The 15,694-nt window shown below is 40.6% G+C and overlaps 1 protein-coding gene across 1 annotated transcript; it reads right to left on the reverse strand.

Moving 5' to 3' along the window:
• Nucleotides 1-11,864: 11,864 nt before the first annotated feature.
• LOC112503807 lies at nt 11,865-15,275 on the reverse strand. The gene is made up of 5 exons (XM_025107804.1): nt 14,293-15,275; nt 13,228-14,178; nt 12,634-13,092; nt 12,245-12,582; nt 11,865-12,112 (listed from the first exon to the last, which is right to left on the reverse strand). Exons 1-5 carry the CDS (start codon nt 15,273-15,275, stop codon nt 11,865-11,867), a joined length of 2,979 nt encoding a protein of 992 aa, XP_024963572.1.
• Between the last annotated feature and the right edge of the window lie 419 nt (nt 15,276-15,694).

Genomic DNA, 15,694 nt, shown 5'->3' on the forward strand with positions numbered 1-15,694 from the left:
TAGACAACAGAGGTTCTGTCACACTTCACTTGTACGATAGAACACCTTCTGTTGTTGGTCCTCTATGGTCTTCTGTGGTCTTCTGTGGTTGAACCTCTTCTGTCAACACTTGCAGAATTTACTTTTTCCATACTTTTACATTAAGTGAAATGAGAGCTAACAGTCTTCAAAATATATGTATAAAACAAATCTCTTTGTTAAAAATCACTTTTTTGAGTCGATTCCCATATCATTCAAGTTGGCATGTATTCTAGATAATTCATCTTTGAATCTACCGCACTTTAACACTTTTAACAAGCGACCAACCTGTCGATTATTAATTTGTTTGAAAGACATAAATGACAAGTCTCCTTGTCGGTAACTTTCTCAAGTCTACCTCTCATATCATTAAAGTTGACATGCATTCAATGGCTTACCTCTAAGACCATGGAACTTTAACACTTTCAAAGTGATCAACTCGTCAAAAAGTGTCATTGGTTTTTATAAAAACTTGAATGAAATATTGGAACATTGTTATTGCGAAACAACGTCCACTTTCCTTCGGTTTAACATTTCACCCTTTGTCTTACACCCAAGCTAATGGAATTTAGCTTCTCATTACATAAACTAAATGACAAGAAATATAAAGAACATAAAGTAAAGACATAAATATAAATGACGGAAAGTAAATGACTGAATGTATAAAGCAGAAACTAAATGACAAGAAAAGTAAATAAAGTAAGAACAATGTTGCAGCAACTCATATGGAAGAACATTTTTTTAAAGAAATTTAAGAACTAACTTGCATATATAAAGGAGATACATATATGAATATTAGTTTTTGGGATGATGAAATGAGTTACCAAGAGTCCCTATTTATATAAAAATGCCAAGCTAGAGGACAAAAAGCCTTGGAAAAACTAAGGTTCCCAAAAGAGAGACACAAGGTTAAGAGTAAAAAAAGTAGCATGCATCAAGAACAAAAGTAACCTCCAAAAGTCTTCTACACAGATTTTCAGGTCTTTAACATCATGATAAACAACAATTTGTCTCATTACTTAAGCCGCAGCTGAATCTTTTAAGCCTTTCCCAGAAAGCCATTTCATGACAGGTTAATGTTGTTGGAATGTTGCAGCATAGAACAATATGCTTTCAAGTTTAAGATTTTTCTACTCTAATGGTGCAAAGACAATGTAATCACTTAATTTAGCTCCACGTATAAACAAATGGAAAATAATGTAATAAAAAGGACTCAAGTTTGGGACAAAAGAAAATAAGCTACCTAAAAGTAAAGAAATGAATGCTTTATGCTTTGAATGATCAATGCATATCAAAACTTTTCTTCAAATTTCGAGTATATAAAAATATCATCAATAAACACAGTAACGAATTTATCAAGATATTTATTACATACCTGATTCATCAGATCCATGAATGTTGCGGGAGAATTGGTTAGACCAAAAGGCATAACCAAAAACTCATGATGTCCATATCTGGTTCGGAAAGTTGTTTTGGCAATGTCTTCATCTCTGACCTTAAGCTGATGATATCCCGACTACAAATAAATTTTAGAAAAAGTAACTGGCTCCAACCAACCGATCAAATAAATCATCGATTCTTGATAAGGGATATTTGTTTTTGATGGTCAACTTATTCAGTTCTCTGTAGTCGATACGCATCCACATAGACCCGTGTTTCTTTTTAACGAATAGAACCGGAGCACCCCAAGGAGATGTACTCAGTCTGATGAAGATTTTGTCAAGCATGTTTTTCAATTGTGTTACCAACTCCTTTAGTTCTGACGGTGCCAAATGATATGGTGTGCTTGCCACTGGTGTTGTCCCGGGTACTAGATCAATTATGAATTCAATAGACTGATCCGGTTATAAACCAGTCAAATCCTCCGAAAATAATTCAGGATAGTCACAAACTACCGAAATAGACTCTTGCTTGCCTTTATCTTTCTTCGAATCAATTACATAGACCAAATACCCACGACACCTTTTCTGAATAAACTTTCGGGCTTTCAAAACCGACAATAAATTGTATGATGATCCTACCGATCACCATAAGTCATAGTCGGTTGTTTCTCTGGTAATTTGATACTAATTGTTGGAACCTAGATTCTCTTAATCTCAGAAAACACAGTTTGGAAGAATATGCATGGAATGAAAATAGTGTAATTGAAATGGTCAAACAAAATATTCAACAAATGTAAGAACACAAAATAACTTTGAATATGTCGGATGCTTTTATTAGATGAGAAGAAAATAGTAACTCTCTTAATCTAAATAGTATTCTCAAAAGAAATGGCTATAATCTAAGTCGGCTCTCTCAGGTAATTGTAACCTGAGGAGGATACCTCTTTATATACGCCTAAGTCAAACAGAATATGCTAGAATTATGGCTTGAAACTCTGAGCGCTGATTCTGCATCCTTATCGTTGACGACCCTTGAAAAGTGGAGCGGACTAAGTCAAGCCACCTTGATTCTGTTTGGCACTTGCGAGAATATCTGAACTAAGCGTGCTTTCCATGAAGTTAGGAGACCAGAGGCTCTGCATGTAGTATGCAGAGGCTCTACATGTACTATGCAGAAGCTCTGTGTCTATAGCGTAGCTCTGTATCAAGCGCTTATGCTTTTTGGTGCATAAGGCTTGATCATCCACGAAATAAAGCGCAGGCTCGATATGTGAGATGATTGGCTCTTTGAGTAAGAGCTCTGTCTCTAAATCTCTTCTGCATGAGAGCTCTTAGTCCAGACCGCTTCTAAAGACTAAGTCATATGGACTAGAGTAAGAGGCTTCTTACTTACACTTTCACAAGTTGGGGTCTAACAATCTCCCACTAAGTGTAATTAAGACAGACTCTAACTTGAATGGAAAATACAAGTCTAATCGAAGCCAGAGGTTGAAAGTAACCTCTGTTTTACATTGTCTATCTAATGTTTACAGTACGAAGGAAAGAAATTACAATACTTGAATTTTTTTTAAAAAGATATAAGTTGCTCACAAGGAGAAGGCCTAGATGTGTTGAAGCTTATTGAACCTCCTAAGAAACTTGCAAAACTCCAACAGATTGTTTATAGATCTGATTATTATATTCGACCTTTCCTTTGCACCAGGGGTATTATCTTTGCTTCTGAGTAGATGGTTCTTGATATAACGCATAGTAGAGTTTGAGTATTTCAGGCGCTAGTATTCACGAAATAAAATTTTCCTTCCTTGCTCGTTTCGGAAGACCACCCCTACCTCTGGTTCCACCAGCACCGTTCACGAGGGAATGCTCTTGATGCCTTCTAGATCTTATTAGGCACAGTGACATTTAGTGACCTATTCCTATATCTAGAGCCAATTGGAAGTTGAACTCGCACCTGAAGTCTAGGAGGTCCGTCATCGTCTGCCTGATCACTGAGTTGGCCAGAGCATACGTCATCCCCTTATTCCTCTTGTTGTCAGTGTAGAAGTATAGAGACATAAGGTCCCATGGATTTAAATTTATGACATCGCAATCTGTGAAAGAATTAATCTGTCCATGGGTCCTCTCAACCGTATATTCATGGAATATGATCTGGTTATGCACGAAGGTTCGTCTTCTGATGTCGAGGATTTGTTTGATGCCATCAACTGAGTGGACTGCTGAGATAGGTTGTGTGTAGTGTTGTAAGAACCTCTGCCTAATGTGCTCTTGAGCCGTTGGATAAAGATTGATCTTGACGACTGGCATCTCATTTCGCAGGCTGTAGAGAAATTGGTAGACTTCTTCCCTCTCTACAGTGTCCTTGATTGGCTTATCACGGAGTGTGGGCCTCATCATCACATCCATATGATCCCTGATCTCTTGTACTCGATCAACATGTCGTTTGAAGCTCTAAGGCCTGCTGCTGGTGCCTGCTTCTGGCTTACGAGCTCTGACGGGGACCCCTGCCTCATAGCAGGTGTGACGACTCTGGTCCCTTGAACAGGGACTTTGTATCTATGTGTGTTCCGATGTGGTGGTGCAGCAACAGTCACTTCTTCAAGTGGGACAACCATTGGAATAGCCTCTGGTTCTTGGCATTTTAGCAGCTTTGGATCAATGGCGTTGACTACCACTACTTATTCTCCTTCATTCCTCCTTGCAAACGGAGCAGTCTCCATGACATACTCTGCAGAGGATGAAAGGGGCTCTGTTTCAGATGAAGAGCTGTACACAGAGAGGAGTTGGATCACGTCCTCTTCACCTTTCTTTCGCCCTTCTGGCTCTGCTGCAGATGCAACAGGCATCTTTGCTCTTCTTTTCTCCTCTGCATGTGCTTGTGTAGCCTTGGATTTGTGACTTTGTGGCTCTTGCGCTTTTCATCGAGGAAAGATTACATACAGAGACTCATGGTTACATATCTTAGGAACTCATACAGAGACTCATGGTTGGACTATGCATACCCTCTGTATAATTAACTTGTCATGTTTAGAGGCTGAAGATCTTTATAGTACATACCGAGGCTCTGTCCTATAATCATGAAGGTTTTTATAGACATAAGCTCTATATAGTACATACAGAGGCTCTGCATGATCTGATACCCCCCTCGACTTTAGTTTCTCTTAGCTTTCTCCCCCTTGAACTATGCTTGGATCATAAAATATAAGAAGTGTACAAGCATGGTGAACATGGTATAAAGGCTCTGTATGTATTATACAGAGGCTCTATATGACAAGAGGATACAGAGACTTAAGTAAGAGGCTCTGTCTCATGGATAAAAAATTAAATAATAGAGGAAACAGAAATATGCTCAAGAAGGATGCAGAGGCTCTGTATAGTACATACAGAGGATCTGTCTTAGTTAATGAAGATTGAGCATACCCAACTTGCTAACTAAAAAATTGAATCTTTTTTCATCAAGAGCCTTAGTAAAAATGTCAGCAAGTTGATGATCTGTACTYATGAAAAACATTTCAATCGTACCTTTCTCTACATGGTCTTTGATGAAATGATAACGTACATCGATGTGCTTTGTTTTGGAAAGCTGCATGGGATTGGCTGTGATCGCAATTGTTTTTTCAGAATCACACAGAATTGTAATCTTGTCAATCTCAATGCCATAGTCTTTCAGTTGAGTCTTCATCCAAATTACTTGGGAACAACAGCTTGTTACGGCTACATACTCTGCCTCAGCAGTCGAGGTAGATACGTAGTTCTGCTTCTTCGATGTCCAGCTGATGAGCTTGTCACCAAGCAATTGACAACTCCCTGATGTACTCCTTTGATCAAGTTTGCATCCTGCATGATCATAGTCTGTATATGCGATAAGATCAAAGCCAGAATACTTAGGATGCCAGCGACCCAAAAATTGAATCCCTTTTAGATATCGAGAGATTCTTTTTACAGCAGATAGATGAGATTCCTTAGGATTTTCTTGATATCTAGCACAGATACACGTAGCAAACATAATATCTAGTCGACTAGCCGTGAGATACAGCAGTGATCCAGTCATTCCACGGTAAGTCTTGACATCCACCGATTTTCCAGATGGATCTGCGTCAAGCTTAGTTCCCGTTGCGATTGGTGTTCTCATAATTGAAGAGTTGTGGAGTTGGTATCTTTTTAATATGTCAGAGACATATTTGGCTTGGCTAATAAAGATACCATCCTCTCTTTGTTTTACTTGCAAGCCGAGAAAGAATGTTAATTCTCCCATCATGCTCATTTCAAATTCGCTCTTCATCAAGGCAGAGAACTTATCTCAGTGCCTCTGGTTCATTGAACCAAAAATAATGTCGTCCACATAAATCTGGACTAGAAGCATCTCACCTTTATGCCTCTTAATAAACAAAATGGTATCAATTTCACCTTTTTCAAAACCATTCGATAAGAGAACAGACGAAAGTCGTTCATACCAGGCTCGTGGAGCTTGTTTAAGTCCATACAGAGCTTTGTCCAATAAATAGACATACTCTGGATGTGTGGAGCTTTCAAACGCCGGAGGTTGTTGAACGTAGACCTCCTCCTTCAGCTTACCGTTCAAAAAGGCTGACTTGACGTCCATTTGATAGACTCGAAATCCTTTATGTGTAGAGAATGCTAGAAATAAGTGTATAGCTTCTAGCCTTGCAATTGGCGCAAAGGTCTCATCATAGTCTATGCCTTTTTCTTGGCAATAGTCTTTTGCTACAAGCCTGACTTTGTTCCTTACAACTATGCCATCCTCATCCTTCTTATTCCTAAAAACCCATTTATAGCCAATAGCAATTTTATCCCTAGGTAAGGGAACAAGAGTCCATATCTTGTTTCTTTCAAATTGTTGAAGCTCTTCTTGCATGGCATCAACCGAACTTGGGTCTTGTAGGGCCTCATGAACTTTCTTAGGCTCAACCATGCTTAGAAAGTTTACAAATAAATATTCATTTACAGTGGCAGCTCTTGTCTTCACACCACTTGAAGGTTCACCAATTATCTGTTGAAGAGGATGATCTTTTGTCCATCATGTCGTTGGGAGTGGAACAGAGATTGGGGTCATTGGATCACGTTCCATAGATATGTTTAACATTTGGCTCATGGATGGTGAAGAAGGTTCTGCTTGCTCCCCCTCGGATGATGGTCCAGAGAAACCAGGTTCAGAGACATAGATGTTATGCTCTGGCTCTAAAGGACTGGGCTCTGATCCAGAGCTAGAAGGCTCTGGCTGTGGATTCGCATGATCACTAGAGGAAGCAGAGGTGCGAGAAGGACCAGAGATAGATGTACTTGCAGTTTGTGGTTCTTCACTAACACGTGCAGATTCATCTCTGGGTGCACGTTACAAAGATGTCCCCATCACCAAAGAAGTCTTCAAATAAGAGTCTGAGTTCCAATTCCCTTGACTTCATTTGAGAATTTGAAGTCGTCTTGTTAGGTTCGAGTCCAGAGTTGAGGTACTCTGAAGTCATATGCTCTTTATCGTCGAACGAGACGTTGATGCTTTCCATGACAGTCTTGGTTCGTTGGTTGAAGACCTTGTAGGCCTTGGCTTGTGTAGAATAACCAAGAAACTTGCCTTCTTCGACCTTCTTATCAAACATGCCAAGCTGATCACGGTCATTCAAGATGAAGCATCTTCAACCAAAGATGTGCAAAAATTTAGCATTAGTCTTTCTTTGGTTAATTAGTTCATAAGGCGTCTTTATGTGCCTCTTTACCACCGTTGCTCTGTTTTAAATGAAGCAAGCAGTTGAAATGGCTTCGGCCCAAAAGTGGGTTGGAAGACCAGAGTCTGCGAGCATTGTTCTTCCAGCCTCAACTAATGTGCAATTCTTTCTTTCTACAACACCATTTTGTTGTGGTATTCTTGCAGCAGAGAAGTTTTGAGATATGCCCTCCTTGTCCAAGTACGCATCTATTTTTGCATTCTTGAACTCAGTTCCTTTATCACTTCTCAGCTTTTGAATTTTGCTCTGTAGAAGAACTTGAATCTTTGTGATCAGCTTGATCAGCAGCTCTGGGACATCTGACTTCTGCCTTACAAACTCAATTCAAGTATATCGTGAGAATTCATCAATAAGCACAAGGATACACTTCTTGCCAGACAGACTCTGCACAGAAATTGGACCACAGAGATCCACACAAAGCATATGCAGAGCTCTAACGCAGAACACATGAATCTTTGTTTTGTGGGATTCTCTTTTGAGCTTTCCCATTTCACAATTAGGACAGAGATGGTCCTTCTCGAACTTTATGCCTGGAAGTCCGTCAACCAGATTATTCTTGACAAGCTTCTCTATATATTGAAAATTTAAATGAGACAGCTTGTGATGCCAGAGCCAGGCTTCTTCACACTTACGAGATACGAGACAAAGAGTCTCTAAATGATATCTTGGTGAGAAGTTCATAAGGTATATATTACCCTTACGTTTGGCTCTTAGCAACTCCTGACCTGATTATGACACGATAGAACAAGCTTCTTTTTGGAACTTGGCATTGTAACCAGAATCACAAAGTTGACTTATGCTCAAAAGATTATGTTTAAGCCCAGAGACATATCCAACCTTAGAGACAGAAACCTTACCTTGGTGAAGATCTCCATATCCCTTGATTTCTTCTTGCATATTATCCCCAAAGGTTACTGTTAGCTCTCATTTCACTTAATGTAAAAGTATGGAAAAAGTAAATACTGCAAATGTTGACAGAAGAGGTTCCACCACAGAAGACCATAGAGGACCAACAACAGAAGGTGTTCTATCGTACAAGTGAAGTGTGACAGAACCTCTGTTGTCTACCACAGTGTAACACCCTGAATTTCATCAAGAGAGATGTTACGTAATCTGAAACATTTCCTTAATAAATACACCAAAGTAATGGCTAATTTAAAACCATTTAAACTATTACAGCGGAAGTCTTTGAATCATCAAAATCTAACTTAAGTTCTAACCCACCTTCTCTTGGGGTTAAGTTACAAAAGATCATTCCAGCGCATCTTAGACAAAAGACTAACATGAGATGATAATGAGCAACTCTCTAAGCATGTCCCTTGCCTTTATCTGTCCTCGAACTACCTGGGACTGAGATGCATACTATAGTTAGCTTATAAAGCTCAGTGAGTTCATGGTTTTCGTGTATAAAATCATTGTACGTACATTTCAACTTGTAAACTTTGTACCACGTAGCATGCAATTTCTGAAAACATGCAACATTGAAAGAAATGAGATCTCATAAATTATCTGTCTGGAATGGGTCATTTAGTCATAAACACACCCTGGGTTGATACTTCATTCTCGATTGATTATCCACTTGTCCGGTTACTGTTTCATACTGGTCGTGACTTATTAGTCACCAACACGCCTTGGGTATCAAAATCTTAACTTATCACCCACTTGTCTGGGTAGTGTTTTATACTGGTCGTGACTCACTGGTCCAATGCCCACCCTTAAATCATCAAACTTTGGTATGGAAAAACATGCTAGAGTTTTCGAAAACTGATTAAACACATAGCATGCAACTGATCATAAAACGTCATACATGTAAAACATATCATGTATGTAAACTTAAAACATCATGCATTTGTACCATCATCATATAAATCGTATAGTGCTTGAAAATAAGTTTATACATAGATATGCATCCCATTGTAAGTCTCATGAAGACTCACCTGATAACGTMGATTGCTTACTTAACGGTGCTGACTGGTAACCTACAATTTATAATAACGAATAGTACATAAATAATAAATTTCTCCAAGGACTATAAAAGTCAACTTACGATCAACTATGTCGACTAGGGTTATCATTGGTCAATTATTCGCTTGTTATTTAAAAGTCTTATCAAGCCATCGGGGCTAAGGATGAAACTCTAAGGCTGCCTCTGTGCTAAGTCTTGGAGAGGGCTAGAGCCTCTGTGGTTGACCAGAGCCTCTGTGGTGTCGACCGGAGCCTCTGTGGTATCAACCAGAGCTTCTGTGGTCTCTTTCTTCCAGAGCTTATGGTCTCACGACCAGAGCCTCTGTGGTATTTACCAGAGTCTCTGTGGTTGAGCCTTGGGAAATAATTCGGTACCAAGGACCAGAGCCCCTCTGTTGTCTCTCTTACAGAGCTTCTGGTTGAACCATACTTAGAATAATAATATCATACTAAGGGCCAGAACCACTCTGTGGTCCCTCCTCCAGAGCTTTTGTCTAACACAACTTGATACAGAGCTCTCACGCAGAGTTTCACTATAACATAACTTGATACGAATTCCGTCTAACACAACTTGATACAGAGCTCTCACGCAGAGTTTCACTATAACATAACTTGATACGAAGCTCTCATGCAGAGCTTCTGGCTAACATGACACAAAGCTCTCACGTAGAGCTTCTGTCTAACGCATTTGATACAGAGCTCTCGTGCAGAGTTTCTGTGTAACATTCTCTGAGGTGGCTTCTAAGCAGAATGCGATACAACGTGTTTAACAAATGAAATCTAATCCTTGAAATCGAATCCCAAAACACAAAGTTTGGACGTGAGCCTTCTAGGGTTCTATACAGGGCCAAAGTCACGATTAAACATTGTTTAAATCATAAATTTGGTCGAGTATTTACCTCTAAACGACGGGAAGCAGGGGGGTTTCTTGCTGGTATGAACTCCGGCTTCTCTCTTTCAAGTTCAACGATTCCCTTCTTCTCTCAAAAGAATAACGACCCTAACCTGGTGCCCTCAATTTATACTCACACGATTTGGCCTATTAGTTGACCAAATTGGCAGAATCCCGAGTTTTGGGCCGGGAACTGCTCTCTTCCACAGCCTGCAACCATGCAGGTCATAGTTTCCTCTTTTGAACCAGGCACCGCCTGTTCCTCTTTTGCCTTTCTCGATCGTTGACAATAGGCCACCCTGTTGCAGGTCTGTTGCCTATTTACAAAACAGGTCCTTCTTGTTTGGACCTGCTTACACACGACCCAGTCCCTTAACTTCCGCGAATTGACAACTTTCACCCATGTCTTGACTTCTTCCTTCACTTTTGGTCCGACTTTTAAACTTATTTCAACCTTCTATTTTTATTTAATATATATATATATATATATATATATTCTTAAAATAAAATACTAATAAAGATAAATTATTTATTCCACAAATTTTTTGGTTTTACAACTCTCTCCTCCTTCATGAAATTCCGTCCTCGGAATTAGCACTTACTAAAACAACTGGGGATACTTAGATCTCATTTCTTCTTCTGGCTCCCACGTTATTTCTGCGCCTTTATGGAATTTCCGCTAAACTAGCACCAATGGTATACTTTTGTTTCTTAGTCTTTTCGTCTTCTTATCCAATATACCAATTGGTTCTTCCACATAGGCGAGTTTGTCATTAACCTCGATGTCATCTAAATCCACAATAGTCGATTCGTCAACTAAACATTTTCTCAAGTTTGACATATGAAAGGTGTTGTGAATACCACTTAATTCCTCTGGTAGTTTCAACCGATAAGCAACTGCTCCTACTCTTGCAGTTATCTCAAATGGTCCGATATACCTTGGACTTAGCTTACACTTCTTCCCAAATCTCACGACCCCCTTCCATGGCGATATCTTCAACAAAACCTTATCACCTACTTGGAATTCGAAAGGTCGACGTCTTCTATCAGCATAACTCTTTTGCCTATCTTGCGCAACCTTTAACCTTTCCTTGATCTGTACGATTTTATCAGATGTCTGTTGGACCAACTCGGGTCCAACTAGTTGCCTTTCTCCGATGTCTGCCCAACAAATTGGAGTTCTACACTTACGACCATATTATGCTTCGAATGGTGCCGCCTTGATGCTCGAATGGTAACTATTGTTATAAGCAAATTCCACCAATGGGAGGTGGTTGTCCCAACTACCTTCGAAGTCAATCATGCAAGCTCTCAACATGTCTTCTAGTGTTTGTAACGTCCTCTCACTCTGGCCATCAGTTGGAGGATGATATACGGTACTCAAGTTCAACCGCGTTCCCATTTCTTGCTGAAAACTTGACCAAAACCTCGAAGTAAACCTAGCATCTCTATCCGAGACAATGAATATTGGTACACCATGTCTCGACACGATTTCATTGACATAAAGCTGGGCCAATCTTTCTAGTGTATACTTGTCGCTGATCGGCAAGAAGTGAGCGGACTTCGTTAGTCGGTCCACAATCACCCATATGGCGTCGTGTCCCTTTACCGTTCTTGAAAGTTTGGTGACGAAATCCATTGTGATCATGTCCCAATTCCATACTGGGATCTCCATTTGTTGCAACATTCCAGACGGTTTCTGATGCTCGGTCTTCACCTTCAAGCACGTCAAACATTTCCCCACATAGCTAGCTAMTGCCCTTTTCATGCCAGGCCACCAATAGCTTTCTTTTATGTTCTTGTACATCTTATTACTACCTGGATGCATAGTATATTTAGACTTATGTGCTTCATCCATCACTACACTTCTTAGGCTCCCAAACTAGGAATCCAAACCCGACTCCCATGTCTATATATTCCATCTGGTCCAGCTGTCAAAGTCTTGATTTGTCCAATCATCCTCTCCTTCTTGATGTTTGTTTCGRGTAAAGCTTCCTTCTGGACATCCYGTATTYGGTCTAGAAGTTCCACCTTAACAYTCATCCACATGRCYTGAACYCTGATTGGTCCGTTTCTTTCCTTCCTACTAAGTGCATCGGCAACTACATTTGCCTTACCTGGATGGTAGTGGATCTCACAGTCATAATCCTTAAGTAGTTCCATCCACCTTCTTTGCCTCATATTCAACTCCTTTTGATCAAACAAGTATTTAAGGCTCTTATGATTAGTGTAGATTATGCACTTCCTACCGTACAAATAATGTCTCCATATTTTTAGTGCGAAGACGACAGCTGCTAGCTCCATGTCGTGAGTTGGGTATTTCCTCTCGTTTTCTTTCAACTGGCGTGATGCGTACGCAATGACCTTGCCCCATTGCATCAGTACACAACCTAAGCCCATTTTTGACGCATCGCTGTAAACGACAAAGTCTTCTACTCCTTCTGGTAGTGATAAAACCGGTGCAGTGCTTAGTTTCTTCTTAAGTGTCTGGAACGCTTCTTCTTGTTTCGTCCCCCAATCAAACTTAACCGACTTCTTTGTCAGCATTGTCAAGGGCGTTGCTATCTTGGAGAAATCTTGGATGAACCTTCGGTAATACCCTGCTAGGCCTAGAAAACTTCGGATCTCCGATACTGACCTTGGAGATTCCCAGTTTATAACTGCATCAATCTTAGCCGGATCCACCTTGATTCCTTCCGCGTTGACTACGTGACCGAGGAATTGTACCTCATGCAACCAAAATTCACATTTTGAGAACTTGGCGTACAATTGTTCTTTTGCTAATAACTCAAGAATCATCCTTAAATGTTGTTCATGCTCCTCTTTACTTTTCGAATAGATCAAAATGTCATCTATAATGACTATGACAAATTGATCCAAATACGATCCACAAACTCGATTCATCAAGTCCATGAATGCCGCAGGTGCGTTTGTTAACCCAAACGGCATTACTACAAATTCATAATGTCTGTATCGAGTCCTAAAAGCGGTCTTCGACACGTCCTCTTCTCGAAGCTTCAACTGATGGTAACCTGATCTCAAATTGATTTTTGAGAAACAGCTGGCTCCTTGCAACTGATCGAAAAGGTCATCGATCCTTGGCAATGGATATATGTTCTTTATCGTGATTTTGTTCAATTCCCGATAATCGATGCACATCCTCATCGTGCCATCTTTCTTCTTGACGAATAAAATCGGTGTTCCCCATGGTGACGAGCTTGGTCTGATAAACCCTTTATCTAAAAGTTCTTGCAATTGCTTCATTAGCTCTTGCATCTCTGTTGGGGATAAGCGATAAGGTGCCCTTGCGATTGGTACCGCACCTGGTACCAAATCGATTCGGAACTCTACCTGACGTTCCGGTGGTATTCCTGGTAATTCATCCGGAAATACTTCTGGGTAATCCTTCACCACTGGTACATCATGTATGGCCTTCTTTTCGAGCTTGGCATCGATGGTGTATGCCAAATAAGCCACACAACCATTCCGCAGACACTTGTTCGCCTTAATTGCATTGATCAACCCTACGCAACCCTTCTTTCGATCACCGTAAACCTGGATCGTTTCTCCTTCCAGAGTTTGAATATTGATCATCGTTTTATTGCATAGTATTTGCGCATGATTGTTGGACAGCCAATCCATCCCCAAGACTACGTCAAAACCTCCTAGGCACATTGGCATAAGCCTAACAGGGAAATCCTTCCCATCTATAACAATCGTGCATTCATCAAATACTTCGCCTACCTTACACTGACTACCGTCGGCTGTTTCTACAGTGTAGGTTTTGTCTAGTCTACAGGCACTCCTATTCAGATAGTGGCAGAAGGTAGTAGACACAAAACTACCATTCACACCCGAATCAAATAACACATGTGCATACACATTGTTGATAGGGAACATACCAGATACGACGTCGGGTGTTTCCCTGGCCTCCTCCAAAGTCATGTTGTAAGCTCGGCCGTGTCCCTTAGGTAGCTCCTTCCTATTTTCCGCTCTCTTCCCGAATCCGTTATTCACTGTCTTCCCGTGGGGTGTCGCACCATTGCGACGTTTTGGACAGTCAGGGCGCAAATGTCCTGTAGCCCCACATTCGTAACAAGTCCTTCCTTTCGGGCACTCTCGTGTGGTGTGCCCCGGTTTGTCACATTTATAGCACGTCAGGCTCCCCGCTCTGCACTCTCCCCTATGCCTCTTGTTGCATTTGTTACATGAAAGGATAGTGAATTCATCACTTCATGTTTTTGCCAGAGTCGGAGTCCATTTGGAGTTCTTGTTGAACTTGCTCAATCCTTCCCACCTTCTCTTTGCTTCTTTTCTATCACCAGTCTCTCTAGCATTGTTCTCCTCTGCCACCTTTGCCATCTCCACTGCTTGTACGAATGTGATCGGCTTAGTTATGTCCACGTAACATTTGATTTCGATTCTTAGGCCGTCCTTGAAACGACCTATCTTTCTCTCCTCGGTAGCCACCTGGTAACTGGCGAACCTCGCTTTTTCAAGAAACTCGTTAACATATTCTTGAACTGACAACGATCCTTGCTTTAATCTCAGAAATTCGGATTCTAGCTTGTTCACCTCCGTTTGCGAGCAATACTTATCCATCATCGTCTTTTTCATTTGTTCCCAAGTCATGGCAGCAATATCCTCATCACCTCTGATTGCACACTCAGACTCCCACCAATGCAATGCATAGTCCACAAAGGTTGTAGCAGCATAAGTCACCCTTTGATCTTCCGCGCATCTACAAATTTTGAAGCAGCTCTGCATCTTGGCTACCCAGTTCATCAGGCCAACTGGGCCCTCTATTCCTTTAAATTCCTTCGGCCCGGTGCCTTTGAATGTTTTAAAACTGCATCCTCTCTCTTTTGTAGTCAACTTAGTTCTCTCGATGAGCGACTCCACCTTCTCTTTATCAGACACTTCCACCCTTTCAGGGACTTGAGTGTTCTCGTGTYGAACGCWTCCTTCCTCCCCACCTTCATTATCCTTAAGTCTGTCACCCAACATTTCTTTAAGCATATTTGGCAACGTATCCCAGAGGACTTGTGCTATTTGTTCAGCCATCACTTCCTTTGTGAGAGGAATTTCTCCTCCTTGGCCCCTTTGGCTCCTACCGATAGCCAAACTAGCTGGCGCAGTTGGGGTCGTACTCAAATTAGCGGTTCGGACACTTCCACGACCTCGACTTTGGGCTCGTGTCCGTCCTTGAACTGTCGGTTGGGCTACGCCATTGATACCTCCCCCATTGCGGGCGTTCCTTGTTGATCCGCGAGAAACCATACTGACACAATAGAGTATTATTGTTTCAACAAGGTTCTAGAGTCGACTTAACATATTACACTTATGTATATACATTATACGTATACATATACATATATAGTATAATCACTATATATCAGCGAAATACATGATAAGGAATTCACGTCGCAATTGCATAATGCTCCAAAAGATATATATATATATATATATATATATATATATATATATATATTTCGTTCCAATACAATCCTGGGGAGGGAGAGGCATTACAAAATCCTATTTACTTACAAAAGATGGGATGCTTCACGGTTCTAAATACAGGTAAATGTTCCAAAAATCTATCGTAGCACTGGCTAGAAGAAAACTACCTAAACACGTACAATTAATTCTCCTACTCAAAAGATCCTTCTCTCATCCCTGATCCCATGTCTAAAACTGAT

The sequence above is a fragment of the Cynara cardunculus genome, unplaced genomic scaffold (assembly GCF_001531365.2).
Source record: "Cynara cardunculus var. scolymus isolate 2C unplaced genomic scaffold, CcrdV1 Un_Scaffold_3871, whole genome shotgun sequence".
Lineage (NCBI taxonomy): Eukaryota > Viridiplantae > Streptophyta > Magnoliopsida > Asterales > Asteraceae > Cynara > Cynara cardunculus.